This window comes from Notolepis coatsorum (genome assembly GCF_963971535.1).
Source record: "Notolepis coatsorum genome assembly, chromosome: 8".
Classification (NCBI taxonomy): domain Eukaryota; kingdom Metazoa; phylum Chordata; class Actinopteri; order Aulopiformes; family Paralepididae; genus Notolepis; species Notolepis coatsorum.
Genome location: NC_140172.1, coordinates 986,751 through 1,006,227, shown reverse-complemented (window position 1 = coordinate 1,006,227; position 19,477 = coordinate 986,751). Strand labels below are relative to the sequence as shown.

Genomic DNA, 19,477 nt, shown 5'->3' with positions numbered 1-19,477 from the left:
CCCCGGTAGGCTCAGTCTGGTGTAAACGAGGCTTGCCCCGGTAGTCTCAGTCTGGTGTAAACTAGGCTTGCCCCGGTAGGCTCAGTCTGGTGTAGACTAGGCTTGCCCCGGTAGGCTCAGTCTGGTGTAAACTAGGCTTGCCCCGGTAGGCTCAGTCTGGTGTAAACTAGGCTTGCCCCGGTAGGCTCAGTCTGGTGTAAACGAGGCTTGCCCCGGTAGTCTCAGTCTGGTGTAAACTAGGCTTGCCCCGGTAGGCTCAGTCTGGTGTAGACTAGGCTTGCCCCGGTAGTCTCAGTCTGGTGTAAACTAGGCTTGCCCCGGTAGTCTCAGTCTGGTGTAAACTAGGCTTGCCCCGGTAGTCTCAGTCTGGTGTAAACTAGGCTTGCCCCGGTAGTCTCAGTCTGGTGTAAACTAGGCTTGCCCCGGTAGGCTCAGTCTGGTGTAAACTAGGCTTGCCCCGGTAGTCTCAGTCTGGTGTAGACTAGGCTTGCCCCGGTAGTCTCAGTCTGGTGTAAACTAGGCTTGCCCCTGTATGCTCAGTCTGGTGTAAACTAGGCTTGCCCCGGTAGTCTCAGTCTGGTGTAAACTAGGCTTGCCCCGGTAGTCTCAGTCTGGTGTAAACTAGGCTTGCCCCTGTATGCTCAGTCTGGTGTAAACTAGGCTTGCCCCGGTAGTCTCAGTCTGGTGTAGACTAGGCTTGCCCCGGTAGTCTCAGTCTGGTGTAAACTAGGCTTGCCCCGGTAGTCTCAGTCTGGTGTAAACTAGGCTTGCCCCGGTAGGCTGAGTCTGGTGTAAACTAGGCTTGCCCCGGTAGGCTCAGTCTGGTGTAGACTAGGCGTGCCCCGGTAGGCTCAGTCTGGTGTAAACGAGGCTTGCCCCGGTAGTCTCAGTCTGGTGTAAACTAGGCTTGCCCCGGTAGGCTCAGTCTGGTGTAAACTAGGCTTGCCCCGGTAGGCTCAGTCTGGTGTAAACGAGGCTTGCCCCGGTAGTCTCAGTCTGGTGTAAACTAGGCTTGCCCCGGTAGGCTCAGTCTGGTGTAAACTAGGCTTGCCCCGGTAGTCTCAGTCTGGTGTAAACTAGGCTTGCCCCGGTAGTCTCAGTCTGGTGTAAACTAGGCTTGCCCCGGTAGTCTGTGTTACTGGTTTTACTTGGTGTTCATGTATCCACCCCACTGCCCCTATGCTTCGTTTTTTTTTTTTTTTTATTATTATTATGTAGAAATAAAACTAATTTAATTCAGTGTTATCAATACTTAGACAGCATTATAATCTGAACGTGTCTGTGTGGACACTTCTCTTTAGGTCTGAGAAGAGCTCAGAGGACCCGTCCAGAATGTTGATCAATACACTAAATAAGACTGCAGCTACATTGATCAATACACTAAATAAGACTGCAGCTACATTGATCAATACACTAAATAAGACTGCAGCTACATTGATCAATACACTAAATAAGACTGCAGCTACATTGATCAATACACTAAATAAGACTGCAGCTACATTGATCAATACACTAAATAAGACTGCAGCTGCATTGATCAATACACTAAATAAGACTGCAGCTACATTGATCAATACACTAAATAAGACTGCAGCTACATTGATCAATACACTAAATAAGACTGCGGCTACATTGATCAATACACTAAATAAGACTGCAGCTGCATTGATCAATACACTAAATAAGACTGCAGCTACATTGATCAATACACTAAATAAGACTGCAGCTACATTGATCAATACACTAAATAAGACTGCAGCTACATTGATCAATACACTAAATAAGACTGCAGCTACATTGATCAATACACTAAATAAGACTGCGGCTACATTGATCAATACACTAAATAAGACTGCAGCTACATTGATCAATACACTAAATAAGACTGCAGCTACATTGATCAATACACTAAATAAGACTGCGGCTACATTGATCAATACACGAAATAAGACTGCAGCTGCATTGATCAATACACTAAATAAGACTGCAGCTACATTGATCAATACACTAAATAAGACTGCAGCTACATTGATCAATACACTAAATAAGACTGCAGCTGCATTGATCAATACACTAAATAAGACTGCAGCTACATTGATCAATACACTAAATAAGACTGCAGCTACATTGATCAATACACTAAATAAGACTGCAGCTACATTGATCAATACACTAAATAAGACTGCAGCTACATTGATCAATACACTAAATAAGACTGCAGCTGCATTGATCAATACACTAAATAAGACTGCAGCTGCATTGATCAATACACTAAATAAGACTGCAGCTGCATTGATCAATACACTAAATAAGACTGCAGCTGCATTGATCAATACACTAAATAAGACTGCAGCTGCATTGATCAATACACTAAATAAGACTGCAGCTGCATTGATCAATACACTAAATAAGACTGCAGCTACATTGATCAATACACTAAATAAGACTGCAGCTACATTGATCAATACACTAAATAAGACTGCAGCTACATTGATCAATACACTAAATAAGACTGCAGCTACATTGATCAATACACTAAATAAGACTGCAGCTACATTGATCAATACACTAAATAAGACTGCAGCTGCATTGATCAATACACTAAATAAGACTGCAGCTACATTGATCAATACACTAAATAAGACTGCAGCTACATTGATCAATACACTAAATAAGACTGCAGCTACATTGATCAATACACTAAATAAGACTGCAGCTGCATTGATCAATACACTAAATAAGACTGCAGCTACATTGATCAATACACTAAATAAGACTGCAGCTACATTGATCAATACACTAAATAAGACTGCAGCTGCATTGATCAATACACTAAATAAGACTGCAGCTACATTGATCAATACACTAAATAAGCCTGCAGCTACATTGATCAATACACTAAATAAGACTGCAGCTACATTGATCAATACACTAAATAAGACTGCAGCTACATTGATCAATACACTAAATAAGACTGCAGCTGCATTGATCAATACACTAAATAAGACTGCAGCTACATTGATCAATACACTAAATAAGCCTGCAGCTACATTGATCAATACACTAAATAAGCCTGCAGCTACATTGATCCGTCAATGAACAGATAGAAAGCTGACGTTAGGTATTACTGTCTGTTGGTTTATTTTTAAATTAGAACCTGACGTCAACTCTGTCTGTCCAACACATGGATACTCCTTATTGCAAATGTATGAAACACAGACGTGGACGGACAGACACAGTGGATCAATGAAGCTGCATATAATGGATCATTAGTTAATTAATCACAGCTTCACGTCTTACAGCGTTCTTCCTCTCTGTCTTCTCAGAGGAGTTTCCTGAGAGCTTGAGAAGCTCCATCAGACACGACCACGAGGGACGCTACTGTGAAGACTTCTACAGGTCATTAAGCTACTGTACTATAATGTACTATACTGTACTATACTGTACTATACTGTACTATACTGTAGATACATATAGACACTACTATGAATACTTCTACAGGTCAGTAAGTTACTGTACTATACTGTACTATACTGTAGATACATATAGACGCTTCTATGAAGACTTCTACAGGTCATTAAGTTACTGTACTATACTGTACTATACTGTACTATACTGTAGATACATATAGACACTTCTATGAAGACTTCTACAGGTCATTAAGCTACTGTACTATACTGTACTATACTGTAGATACATATAGACACTTCTATGAAGACTTCTACAGGTCATTAAGCTACTGTACTATACTGTACTATACTGTACTATAACTGTACTGTACTATACTGTACTATACTGTACTATAACTGTAGATACATATAGACACTTCTATGAAGACTTCTACAGGTCATTAAGATACTGTACTATACTGTACTATACTGTAGATACATATAGACACTTCTATGAAGACTTCTACAGGTCATTAAGCTACTGTACTATAACTGTACTATACTATACTGTAATATAACTGTACTATACTGTACTATACTGTAGATACATATATACACTTCTATGAAGACTTCTACAGGTCATTAAGCTACTGTACTATACTGTACTATACTGTACTATACTGTATTATACTGTACTATACTGTACTACACTGTATATACATATAGACACTTCTATGAAGACGTCTACAGGTCATTAAGCTACTGTACTATACTGTACTATAACTGTACTATACTGTTATATAACTGTACTATACTGTACTATACTGTACTATACTGTACTATACTGTAGATACATATAGACACTTCTATGAAGACTTCTACATGTCATTAAGCTACTGTACTATACTGTACTATACTGTACTGTACTATACTGTACTATAACTGTAGATACATATAGACGCTTCTATGAAGACTTCTACAGGTCATTAAGTTACTGTACTATACTGTACTATACTGTACTATACTGTACTATACTGTAGATACATATAGACACTTCTATGAAGACTTCTACAGGTCATTAAGTTACTGTACTATACTGTAATATACTGTACTATACTGTACTATACTGTAGATACATATAGACACTTCTATGAATACTTCTACATGTCATTAAGTTACTGTACTATACTGTACTATACTGTACTATACTGTACTATAACTGTAGATACATATAGACGCTTCTATGAATACTTCTACAGGTCATTAAGCTACTGTACTATACTGTACTATACTGTACTATACTGTACTATAACTGTAGATACATATAGACACTTCTATGAAGACTTCTACAGGTCATTAAGTTACTGTACTATACTGTACTATACTGTACTATAACTGTAGATACATAGAGATGCTTCTATGAAGACTTCTACAGGTCATTAAGCTACTGTACTATACTGTACTATACTGTACTATACTGTACTATACTGCACTATACTGTACTATAACTGTAGATACATAGAGACTCTTCTATGAAGACTTCTACAGGTCATTAAGCTACTGTACTATACTGTACTATAACTGTACTATACTGTACTATACTGTAGATACATATAGACACTTCTATGAAGACTTCTACAGGTCATTAAGTTACTGTACTATACTGTACTATACTGTACTATAACTGTAGATACATAGAGACGCTTCTATGAAGACTTCTACATGTCATTAAGCTACTGTACTATACTGTACTATACTGTACTATACTGCACTATACTGTACTATACTATACTGTACTATACTGTATTATACTGTACTATAGCTGTAGATACATATATACGCTTCTATGAATACTTCTACAGGTCATTAAGCTACTGTACTATACTGTACTATACTATACTGTAATATACTATACTGTACTATACTATACTGTACTACACTGTACTGTACTATACTGTGCTATACTGTGCTATACTGCACTATACTGTACTATACTGTACTGTACTATACTGTACTGTACTATACTGTACTACACTGTACTGTACTATACTGTACTATACTGTACTGTACTATACTGTACTATACTGTACTATACTGTACTGTACTATACTGTACTATACTGTACTGTACTATACTGTACTATACTGTACTAGACTATACTGGACTATACTGTACTATACTGTACTATAACTGTACTATACTGTACTATACTGTAGATACATATAGACACTTCTATGAAGACTTCTACAGGTCATTAAGTTACTGTACTATACTGTACTATACTGTACTATACTGTACTATAACTGTAGATACATAGAGACGCTTCTATGAAGACTTCTACATGTCATTAAGCTACTGTACTATACTGTACTATACTGTACTATACTGCACTATACTGTACTATACTATACTGTACTATACTGTATTATACTGTACTATAACTGTAGATACATATATACGCTTCTATGAATACTTCTACAGGTCATTAAGCTACTGTACTATATTGTACTATACTATACTGTACTATAATATACTGTACTACACTATACTGTACTATACTGTACTATACTGTACTATACTGTACTATACTGTACTGTACTATACTGTACTATACTGTACTATAACTGTAGATACATAGAGACTCTTCTATGAAGACTTCTACAGGTAATTAAGCTACTAGACTATACTGGACTATACTGTACTATACTGTACTATAACTGTATTATATTGTACTATACTGTATTATAACTGTAGATACATATAGATACTTATATGAAGACTTCTACAGGTCATTAAGCTACTGTACTATACTGTACTGTACTATACTGTGCTGTACTATACTGTACTATACTGTACTATACTGTATTATAACTGTAGATACATATAGATACTTATATGAAGACTTCTACAGGTCATTAAGCTACTGTACTATACTGTGCTGTACTATACTGTACTATACTGTACTATACTGTATTATAACTGTAGATACATATAGACACTTCTATGAAGACTTCTACAGGTCATTAAGCTACTGTACTATAATGTACTATACTGTACTATACTGTACTATACTGTACTATAACTGTATATACATATAGACACTTCTATGAAGACTTCTACAGGTCATTAAGCTACTGTACTATACTGTACTATACTATACTGTACTATACTGTACTTTACTGTACTATACTGTACTATACTGTACTATAACTGTAGATACATATAGACACTTCTATGAAGACTTCTACAGGTCATTAAGCTACTGTACTATACTCTACTATACTGTACTATACTATAATGTACTATACTGTACTATACTGTACTATACTGTACTATACTGTAATATACTGTAATATACTGTACTATACTGTACTATAACTGTAGATACATATAGACACTTCTATGAAGACTTCTACATGTCATTAAGCTACTATACTATACTGTGCTATACTGTACTATAACTGTACTATACTGTACTATACTGTACTATACTGTACTATAACTGTAGATACATATAGACACTTCTATGAAGACTTCTACATGTCATTAAGCTACTGTACTATACTATACTGTGCTATACTGTACTATAACTGTACTATACTGTACTATACTATACTGTACTATACTATACTGTACTATAACTGTAGATACATATAGACACTTCTATGAAGACTTCTACAGGTCATTAAGCTACTGTACTATACTGTACTATACTGTACTATACTGTACTATAATGTACTATAACTGTAGATACATAGACACTTCTATGAAGACTTCTACAGGTCATTAAGCTACTGTACTATACTGTACTATACTGTTCTATAACTGTAGATACATATATACACTTCTATGAAGACTTCTACAGGTCATTAAGCTACTGTACTAGACTGTACTATACTGTACTATACTATACTGTACTATAACTGTACTATACTGTACTATACTGTACTATACTGTACTGTACTATACTATAACTGTACTATACTGTAATATACTGTACTATACTATACTGTACTATACTGTACTATAACTGAACTATACTGTACTATACTGTACTGTACTATAACTGTACTATACTATACTGTACTATACTGTACTATACTGTACTATAAATGTAGATACATATATACACTTATATGAAGACTTCTACAGGTCATTAAGCTACTGTACTATACTGTACTATACTGTACTATACTGTACTATACTGTACCATAACTGTAGATACATATAGACGCTTCTATGAAGACTTCTACAGGTCATTAAGCTACTGTACTGTTCTATACTGTACTGTACTATACTGTACTATACTGTACTATAACTATACTATACTGTACTATACTGTACTATAACTGTAGATACATACACTTCTATGAAGACTTCTACAGGTCATTAAGCTACTGTACTATACTGTACTATACTGTACTATACTGTAGATACATAGAGACTTCTATAAAGACGTCTACAGGTCATTAAGCTACTGTACTATACTGTACTATACTGTAGATACATATATATATATACTTATATGAAGACGTCTACAGGTCATTAAGCTACTGTACTATACTGTACTATACTGTACTATACTATAACTGTAGATACATATAGACGCTTCTATGCAGACTTCTACAGGTCATTAAGCTACTGTACTGTACTATACTGTACTATACTGTACTATACTGTACTATAACTGTACTATACTGTACTATACTGTACTATAACTGTAGATACATATATACACTTCTATGAATACTTCTACAGGTCATTAAGCTACTGTACTGTACTATACTGTACTATACTGTACTATACTATACTATACTGTACTATACTGTACTATAACGGTACTATACTGTACTATACTGTACTATACTGTACTATAACTGTAGATACATATAGACACTTCTATGAATACTTCTACAGGTCATTAAGCTACTGTACTGTACTATACTGTACTATACTGTACTATACTATACTGTACTATACTGTACTATAACGGTACTATACTGTACTATACTGTACTATACTGTACTATAACTGTAGATACATAGAGACACTTCTATGAAGACTTCTACAGGTCATTAAGCTACTGTACTATACTGTACTGTACTATACTGTGCTATACTATAACTGTACTATACTGTACTATACTGTACTATACTATAATGTACTATACTGTACTATACTGTACTATACTATACTCTAACTGTACTATACTATACTGTACTATAACTGTACTATACTGTACTATAACTGTACTATACTATACTGTACTATACTGTACTATACTGTACTATAACTGTAGATACATAGAGACACTTCTATGAAGACTTCTACAGGTCATTAAGTTACTGTACTATACTGTACTATACTATACATACTGTACTATACTGTACTATACTATAACTGTAGATACATATATACACTTCTATGAATACTTCTACAGGTCATTAAGCTACTGTACTATACTGTACTATACTGCACTGTACTATACTATACTGTCCTATACTGTACTATACTATACTGTACTATACTGTACTATAACTGTAGATACATATAGACGCTTATATGAAGACTTCTACAGGTCATTAAGCTACTGTACTATACTGTACTATACTGTACTATACTGTACTATAACTGTAGATACATATAGACGCTTCTATGAAGACTTCTACAGGTCATTAAGCTACTATACTATACTGTCCTATACTGTACTATACTGTACTGTAATATAACTGTACTATACTGTACTATACTGTACTGTACTATACTGTACTATAACTGTAGATACATATAGCCGCTTCTATGAAGACTTCTACAGGTCATTAAGCTACTGTACTATACTGTACTATACTGTAGATACATATAGACGCTTATATGAAGACTTCTACATGTCATTAAGCTACTGTACTATACTGTACTATACTGTACTATACTATACTGTACTATACTGTACTATACTATACTGTACTATACTATACTGTACTATACTGTACTATACTGTACTATAACTGTAGATACATATAGACGCTTATATGAAGACTTCTACAGGTCATTAAGCTACTGTACTATACTGTACTATACTGTACTATACTGTACTGTACTATACTGTACTATAACTGTAGATACATATAGACACTTCTATGAAGACTTCTACAGGTCATTAATCTACTGTACTATACTGTACTATACTGTAATATACTGTACTATACTGTACTATACTATACTGCACTATACTGTACTATACTGTACTATACTGTACTATACTGTACTATAACTGTAGATACATATAGACACTTCTATGAAGACTTCTACAGGTCAGTAAGCTACTGTACTATACTGTAATATACTGTACTATACTGTACTATACTGTACTATACTGTACTATACTATACTGTACTATACTGTACTATACTGTACTATAACTGTAGATACATATAGACGCTTATATGAAGACTTCTACAGGTCATTAAGCTACTATACTGTACTATACTGTACTGTACTATACTGTACTATACTGTACTATACTGTACTATAACTGTAGATACATATAGACACTTCTATGAAGACTTCTACAGGTCATTAAGCTACTGTACTATACTGTACTGTACTATACTGTACTATACTGTACTATAACTGTAGATACATATATACACTTCTATGAAGACTTCTACAGGTCATTAAGCTACTGTACTAGACTGTACTATACTATACTGTACTATACTGTACTATACTATACTGTACTATACTGTGCTATACCTGAACTATACTATACTGTACTATACTGTACTATACTGTACTATAACTGTAGATACATATATACACTTCTATGAAGACTTCTACAGGTCATTAAGCTACTGTACTAGACTGTACTATACTGTACTATACTATAACTGTACTATACTATACTGTACTATACTGTGCTATACCTGAACTATACTATACTGTACTATACTATACTGTACTATACTATACTGTACTATACTGTGATATACCTGAACTATACTATACTATACTATACTGTACTATACTGTACTGTACTATAACTGTACTATACTGTACTATACTGTACTATACATGTAGATACATATATACACTTCTATGAAGACTTCTACAGGTCATTAAGCTACTGTACTATACTGTACTATACTGTACTATACTGTACTATACTGTACTATAACTGTAGATACATATAGACGCTTCTATGAAGACTCCTACATGTCATTAAGCTACTGTACTGTACTATACTATACTGTAACTGTACTATACTATACTGCACTATACTGTACTATAACTGTAGATACATATAGACACTTCTATGAAGACTTCTACAGGTCAGTAAGCTACTGTACTATACTGTACTGTACTATACTGTACTATACTGTACTATAACTGTAGATACATAGAGACACTTCTATGAAGACTTCTACAGGTCATTAAGCTACTGTACTATACTGTACTATACTGTACTATACTGTAGATACATATATACACTTATATGAAGACTTATACAGGTCATTAAGCTACTGTACTATACTGTACTATACTGTACTATACTGTAGATACATATATACACTTATATGAAGACTTATACAGGTCATTAAGCTACTGTACTATACTGTACTATAACATTACTATACTGTACTATACTGTACTATACTGTACTATAACTGTAGATACATAGAGACACTTCTATGAAGACTTCTACAGGTCATTAAGCTACTGTACTATACTGTACTATACTGTACTATACTGTAATATACTGTACTATAACGTTACTATACTGTACTATAACTGTAGATACATAGAGACACTTCTATGAAGACTTCTACAGGTCATTAAGCTACTGTACTATACTGTACTATACTGTAGATACATATATACACTTATATGAAGACTTATACAGGTCATTAAGCTACTGTACTATACTGTACTATACTGTACTATACTGTACTATACTGTACTATACTATACTATAACTGTAGATACATATAGACGCTTCTATGAAGACTTCTACATGTCATTAAGCTACTGTACTGTACTATACTGTACTATACTGTACTATAACTGTACTATACTATACTGTACTATACTGTACTATACTGTACTATAACTGTAGATACATATAGACACTTCTATGAAGACTTCTACAGGTCATTAAGCTACTGTACTGTACTGTACTATACTATAACTGTACTATACTGTATTATAACTGTACTATACTGTACTATACTATAATGTACTATACTGTGCTATACTATACTGTACTATACTCTAACTGTACTATACTATACTGTACTATAACTGTACTATACTATACTGTACTATACTGTACTATACTATAATGTACTATACTGTACTATACTGTACTATAACTGTAGATACATAGAGACACTTCTATGAAGACTTCTACAGGTCATTAAGCTACTGTACTGTACTGTACTGTACTATACTGCACTGTACTATACTGTCCTATACTGTACTATACTATACTGTACTATACTGTACTATAACTGTAGATACATATATACACTTATATGAAGACTTCTACAGGTCATTAAGCTACTGTACTATACTGTACTATACTGTACTGTACTATACTGTACTATAACTGTAGATACATATAGACGCTTATATGAAGACTTCTACAGGTCATTAAGCTACTGTACTATACTGTACTATACTGTACTGTACTATACTGTACTGTACTATACTGTACTATAACTGTAGATACATATAGACGCTTCTATGAAGACTTCTACAGGTCAGTAAGCTACTGTACTATACTGTACTATACTATACTGCACTATACTGTACTGTACTATACTGTACTATACTGTACTATACTGTACTATAATGCACTATAACTGTAGATACATAGAGGCACTTCTATGAAGACTTCTACAGGTCATTAAGCTACTGTACTGTACTATACTATACTGTACTATACTGTACTATAACTGTACTATACTATACTGTACTGTACTATACTGTACTATAACTGTAGATACATATAGATACTTCTATGAAGACTTCTACAGGTCATTAAGCTACTGTACTATACTGTACTATACTGTACTATAATGCACTATACTGTACTATAACTGTAGATACATAGAGACACTTCTATGAAGACTTCTACAGGTCATTAAGTTACTGAATTTGAACTGTATTGTACCCATTCTGCAATCTGTTAAAGTTAGCAATCAATCAATGTATTACCATAGTGTCTTTATACCTTCATCACTGTAGGCTACATATTAATACTACAACTCAAGAATAATCAAGAGGTTTATTTGTCACATACATAGTGAAATGCAGGTGGCCAGACATTTAGTTTTCTTGCAGCTTTTTTTCTTACAGTGTACAGTCAGTGAATCCTAAATCTCCACTAGGCAACCACTTAGGCCTAAAAAAAATAATGGTTTGTTTCCGGTTGCCGACAGACCCTGCCGATTTAGGTGCGACGCAATATATTTTATGAGTTTAAAAAAATATATATATTTATAAAAAAAAAAAAGAAAGAAATGAAAAAAGTGCCAATTCCGTGAACCGTGAACAGGGCGTGAAGAAGGTTGAAATACAGTACAATCCCGGGAAAAACGGGAGTGTTGACAGCTATGATAATAACACGTGTGTTTGGTGTTCAGGGTGGTGGCTCAGAACGAGAGGCGTGATGAGTGGACGTCTCTACTGGTCACCATCAAGAAGCTCTTCATCCAGTACCCTGTGCTGGTGCGCCTCCAGGAAGCAGGTACGGCACGGAGCACACGGAGCACACGGAGCACACGGAGCACACGCACACGGAACACACGGAGCACACGGAGCACACGGAGCACACGGAGCACACGGAGCACACGGAACACACGGAGCACACGGAGCACGCAGAACACGCGGAACACGCGGAACACATGGAACACACGGAACACACAGAACACACGGAACACACGGAACACACGGAACACACGGAACATTCCAACAGAAGGACTGTCATGTTGTGTGTCTACTCAGTAAATTGGACATTCCAACAGAACAGAAGTATAGTAATTAGAAGCTAAGATAGGTTAACCTCACATTATAATAATTAGAAGCTAAGATAGGTTAACCTCACATTATAATAATTAGAAGCTAAGATAGGTTAACCTCACATTATAGTAATAAGAAGCTAAAATAGGTTAACCTCACATTATAATAATTAGAAGCTAAGATAGGTTAACCTCACATTATAATAATTAGAAGCTAAGATAGGTTAACCTCACATTATAATAATTAGAAGCTAAGATAGGTTAACCTCACATTATAATAATTAGAAGCTAAGATAGGTTAACCTCACATTATAATAATAAGAAGCTAAAATAGGTTAACCTCACATTATAATAATTAGAAGCTAAGATAGGTTAACCTCACATTATAATAATTAGAAGCTAAGATAGGTTAACCTCACATTATAATAATTAGAAGCTAAGATAGGTTAACCTCACATTATAATAATAAGAAGCTAAAATAGGTTAACCTCACATTATAATAATTAGAAGCTAAGATAGGTTAACCTCACATTATAATAATTAGAAGCTAAGATAGGTTAACTTCACATTATAGTAATAAGAAGCTAAAATAGGTTAACCTCACATTATAATAATAAGAAGCTAAAATAGGTTAACCTCACATTATAATAATTAGAAGCTAAGATAGGTTAACCTCACATTATAATAATTAGAAGCTAAGATAGGTTAACTTCACATTATAGTAATAAGAAGCTAAAATAGGTTAACCTCACATTATAGTAATAAGAAGCTAAGATAGGTTAACCTCACATTATAATAAGAAGCTAAGATAGGTTAACCTCACATTATAGTAATAAGAAGCTAAAATAGGTTAACCTCACATTATAGTAATTAGAAGCTAAGATAGGTTAACCTCACATTATAATAATAAGAAGCTAAGATAGGTTAACCTCACATTATAATAATTAGAAGCTAAGATAGGTTAACCTCACATTATAGTAATAAGAAGCTAAGATAGGTTAACCTCACATTATAATAATTAGAAGCTAAAATAGGTTAACCTCACATTATAGTAATAAGAAGCTAAGATAGGTTAACCTCACATTATAATAATTAGAAGCTAAGATAGGTTAACCTCACATTATAATAATTAGAAGCTAAAATAGGTTAACCTCACATTATAATAATTAGAAGCTAAGATAGGTTAACCTCACATTATAATAATAAGAAGCTAAAATAGGTTAACCTCACATTATAATAATAAGAAGCTAAGATAGGTTAACCTCACATTATAATAATTAGAAGCTAAAATAGGTTAACCTCACATTATAATAATTAGAAGCTAAAATAGGTTAACCTCACATTATAATAATTAGAAGCTAAGATAGGTTAACCTCACATTATAATAATTAGAAGCTAAAATAGGTTAACCTCACATTATAATAATTAGAAGCTAAGATAGGTTAACCTCACATTATAATAATAAGAAGCTAAGATAGGTTTAGGCAGAGACGCTATATAATGAGGAGGCGTGGTTTAGGCAGAGACGCTATATAATGAAGAGGCGTGGTTTAGGCAGAGACGCTATATAATGAGGAGGCGTGGTTTAGGCAGAGACGCTATATAATGAGGAGGCGTGGTTTAGGCAGAGACGCTATATAATGAGGAGGCGTGGTTTAGGCAGAGACGCTATATAATGTGGAGGCGTGGTTTAGGCAGAGACGCTATATAATGAGGAGGCGTGGTTTAGGCAGATACGCTATATAATGAGGAGGCGTGGTTTAGGCAGAGACGCTATATAATGAGGAGGCGTGGTTTAGGCAGAGACGCTATATAATGAGGAGGCGTGGTTTAGGCAGAGACGCTATATAATGAGGAGGCGTGGTTTAGGCAGAGACGCTATATAATGAGGAGACGGAGCACACAGGATCTTTTAAAGGAGCATTTCGTAACGCTTAAGGCGACAAAAACTATAATTACTTGCTACAAAATAAACATATTCAGAGAATTATTAAATGTGATGTTATTTTTAGTAAAATTATAATCTACTGCAGTGATTCCCAAACCTTTTTAGACAGATAATATTTAGTGGTATTAATATATTAATAATAATAATATAATTCATAATTATAATAAATAACGTAACAAAAGCCTTTCAGTTTCAGTTGGACTTTAAGTGTAACATGTTTGGGTTTTCAGTCTCCTAGCAACAACAGCAGCCAACACGCACGCGCACACACACACACACACACACACACACACACACACACACACACACAGTGTTTCTGACTTTGTCTTTTCATGTTGTTGACAGATGGTTTCCCCTCTGGTCACAACTCAACAGCTGTCCAGGGAAATTACCTGGAGGCCATCAACCTGTCGTTCAACGGTCAGTAAGTCAATTCTCGTTCAGCGGTCAGTAAGTCGATTCTCGTTCAACGGTCAGTAAGTCAGTTCTCGTTCAACGGTCAGTAAATCAGTTCTCGTTCAACGGTCAGTAAGTCAATTCTCATCACATCCGGACCCCAGGAAGAATCGTTTTTGTCAAGTGCAAAAGCTAATGGGGATCCTAAATAAACATAAACATAAACATTAACTAAGTCGGTTCTCATTCAGCGAACCATAAATCAGTGTCAGATGATGGTCTCTGAACATGCTAAAGGAAGTGTAATCTGTCAGATGATGGTCTCTGAACATGCTAAAGGAAGTGTGATCTGTCAGATGATAGTCTCTGAACATGCTAAATGAAGTGTGATCTGTCAGATGATAGTCTCTGAACATGCTAAAGGAAGTGTAATCTGTCAGATGATGGTCTCTGAACATGCTAAATGAAGCGTGATCTGTCAGATGATAGTCTCTGAACATGCTAAATGAAGTGTAATCTGTCAGATGATGGTCAATGAACATGCTAAAGGAAGTGTGATCTGTCAGATGATAGTCTCTGAACATGCTAAATGAAGTGTAATCTGTCAGATGATGGTCTCTGAACATGCTAAATGAAGTGTAATCTGTCAGATGATGGTCTCTGAACATGCTAAATGAAGCGTGATCTGTCCGATGATGGTCTCTGAACATGCTAAATGAAGTGTAATCTGTCAGATGATGGTCTCTGAACATGCTAAATGAAGTGTAATCTGTCAGATGATGGTCTCTGAACATGCTAAATGAAGTGTAATCTGTCAGATGATGGTCTCTGAACATGCTAAATGAAGTGTAATCTGTCAGATGATGGTCTCTGAACATGCTAAATGAAGCGTAATCTGTCCCCAGTGTTTGATAAGCACTACATCAACCGTAACTTTGACCGGACGGGTCAGATGTCGGTGGTCATCACTCCAGGAGTCGGTGTGTTCGAAGTGGACCGACTGCTTATGATCCTCACCAAGCAACGCATGATAGACAACGGTAATATATGCAGTAGTATTAGGGATGTCCGATATTATCGGCCGACCGATATTATCGGCCGATATCGGCAGTAAAATGTGATATCGGAAAATATCGGTATCGGTAAAAAAAAAAATTTTTTTTTTTTTTTTTTTTTTTTTTTTTTACATTTATTTAACCTTTATTTACCCAGGCAAGCAAGTAAGAACCAATTCTTATTTTATTTATTGTCAAAAGTATGCATGTTGGTTTAATTCAACAACAAGAGATATGTAATGTTAATTTTTACTTTTTTAATTATCATATTTTGCACAGATAATGCTTACATTTAGAAAGCCTTTTGAATGCATCCAGTGAAATTATTAATTACCTGAAATTATTCAGTTTTTTTGGGGGGAAACCCTGCATATATCGGTATCGGTTGATATCGGTATCGGTATCGGTATCGAAATTAAGAGTTGGACAATATCGGAATATCGGTATCGGTAAAAAAGCCAATATCGAGCATCCCTAAGTAGTATCATTATAAATATAACTATATATATATATATATATATATATATATATATATATATATATATATATATATATATATGTTGTGTATGCATGGTGAAATATGTACAGTATCATAATAAATATAACTATATATATATATTGTGTATGCAGGGTGAAATATATACAGTATCATAATAAATATAACTATACTGTGTATATGCATGGTGAAATATATACAGTATCATAATAAATATAACTATACTGTGTGTATGCATGGTGAAATATATACAGTATCATAATAAATATAACTATATATCGTGTATGCATGGTGAAATATATACAGTATTATAATAAATATAACTATACTGTGTGTATGCAGGGTGAAATATATACAGTATCATAATAAATATAACTATATATTGTGTATGCATGGTGAAATATATACAGTATCATAATAAATATAACTATACTGTGTGTATGCATGGTGACATATATACAGTATCATAATAAATATAACTATATATCGTGTATGCATGGTGAAATATATACAGTATCATAATAAATATAACTATACTGTGTGTATGCATGGTGAAATATATACAGTATCATACTAAATATAACTATATATATCGTGTATGCATGGTGAAATATATACAGTATCATAATAAATATAACTATATATATCGTGTATGCATGGTGAAATATATACAGTATCATAATAAATATAACTATACTGTGTGTATGCATGGTGAAATATATACAGTATCATAATAAATATAACTATAATGTGTGTATGCATGGTGAAATATATACAGTATCATAATAAATATAACTATACTGTGTGTATGCATGGTGAAATATATACAGTATCATAATAAATATAACTATATCGTGTATGCATGGTGAAATATATACAGTATCATAATAAATATAACTATAATGTGTGTATGCATCGTGAAATATATACAGTATCATAATAAATATAACTATATAACGTGTATGCATGGTGAAATATATACAGTATCATAATAAATATAACTATATATCGTGTATGCATGGTGAAATATATACAGTATCATAATAAATATAACTATACTGTGTGTATGCATGGTGAAATATATACAGTATCATAATAAATATAACTATATATCGTGTATGCATGGTGAAATATATGCAGTATCATAATAAATATAACTATATTGTTTATGCATGGTGAAATATATACAGTATCATAATAAATATAACTATACTGTGTGTATGCATGGTGAAATATATACAGTATCATAATAAATATAACTATACTGTGTGTATGCATGGTGAAATATATACAGTATCATAATAAATATAACTATACTGTGTGTATGCATGGTGAAATATATACAGTATCATAATAAATATAACTATACTGTGTGTATGCATGGTGAAATATATACAGTATCATACTAAATATAACTATATATATCGTGTATGCATGGTGAAATATATACAGTATCATAATAAATATAACTATATATCGTGTATGCATGGTGAAATATATACAGTATCATAATAAATATAACTATATATATCGTGTATGCATGGTGAAATATATACAGTATCATAATAAATATAACTATACTGTGTGTATGCATGGTGAAATATATACAGTATCATAATAAATATAACTATAATGTGTGTATGCATGGTGAAATATATACAGTATCATAATAAATATAACTATACTGTGTGTATGCATGGTGAAATATATACAGTATCATAATAAATATAACTATATCGTGTATGCATGGTGAAATATATACAGTATCATAATAAATATAACTATACTGTGTGTATGCATGGTGAAATATATACAGTATCATAATAAATATAACTATATAACGTGTATGCATGGTGAAATATATACAGTATCATAATAAATATAACTATATATCGTGTATGCATGGTGAAATATATACAGTATCATAATAAATATAACTATACTGTGTGTATGCATGGTGAAATATATACAGTATCATAATAAATTAGGGATGTCCGATATTATCGGCCGACCGATATTATCGGCCGATATCGGCAGTAAAATGTGATATCGGAAAATATCGGTATCGGATTTTTTTTTTTTTTTTTTTTTTTTTAACATTTATTTAACCTTTATTTACCCAGGCAAGCAAGTAAGAACCAATTCTTATTTTATTTATTGTCAAAAGTATGCAT

At 33.7% G+C, this 19,477-nt stretch overlaps 1 protein-coding gene across 1 annotated transcript in view; it reads left to right on the top strand.

Annotated features, from left to right (window-relative positions):
- The window catches only part of depdc5 (DEP domain containing 5, GATOR1 subcomplex subunit), a 227,618-nt gene that overhangs the window by 60,506 nt on the left and 147,635 nt on the right, over positions 1–19,477 (top strand). Inside the window, exons 12-15 of the mRNA XM_084319739.1 lie at positions 3,327–3,399; positions 13,034–13,137; positions 15,702–15,776; positions 16,658–16,792. Coding sequence (XP_084175865.1) covers positions 3,327–3,399; positions 13,034–13,137; positions 15,702–15,776; positions 16,658–16,792 — 387 coding nt within the window. The remainder of the gene's footprint in view (positions 1–3,326; positions 3,400–13,033; positions 13,138–15,701; positions 15,777–16,657; positions 16,793–19,477) is intronic.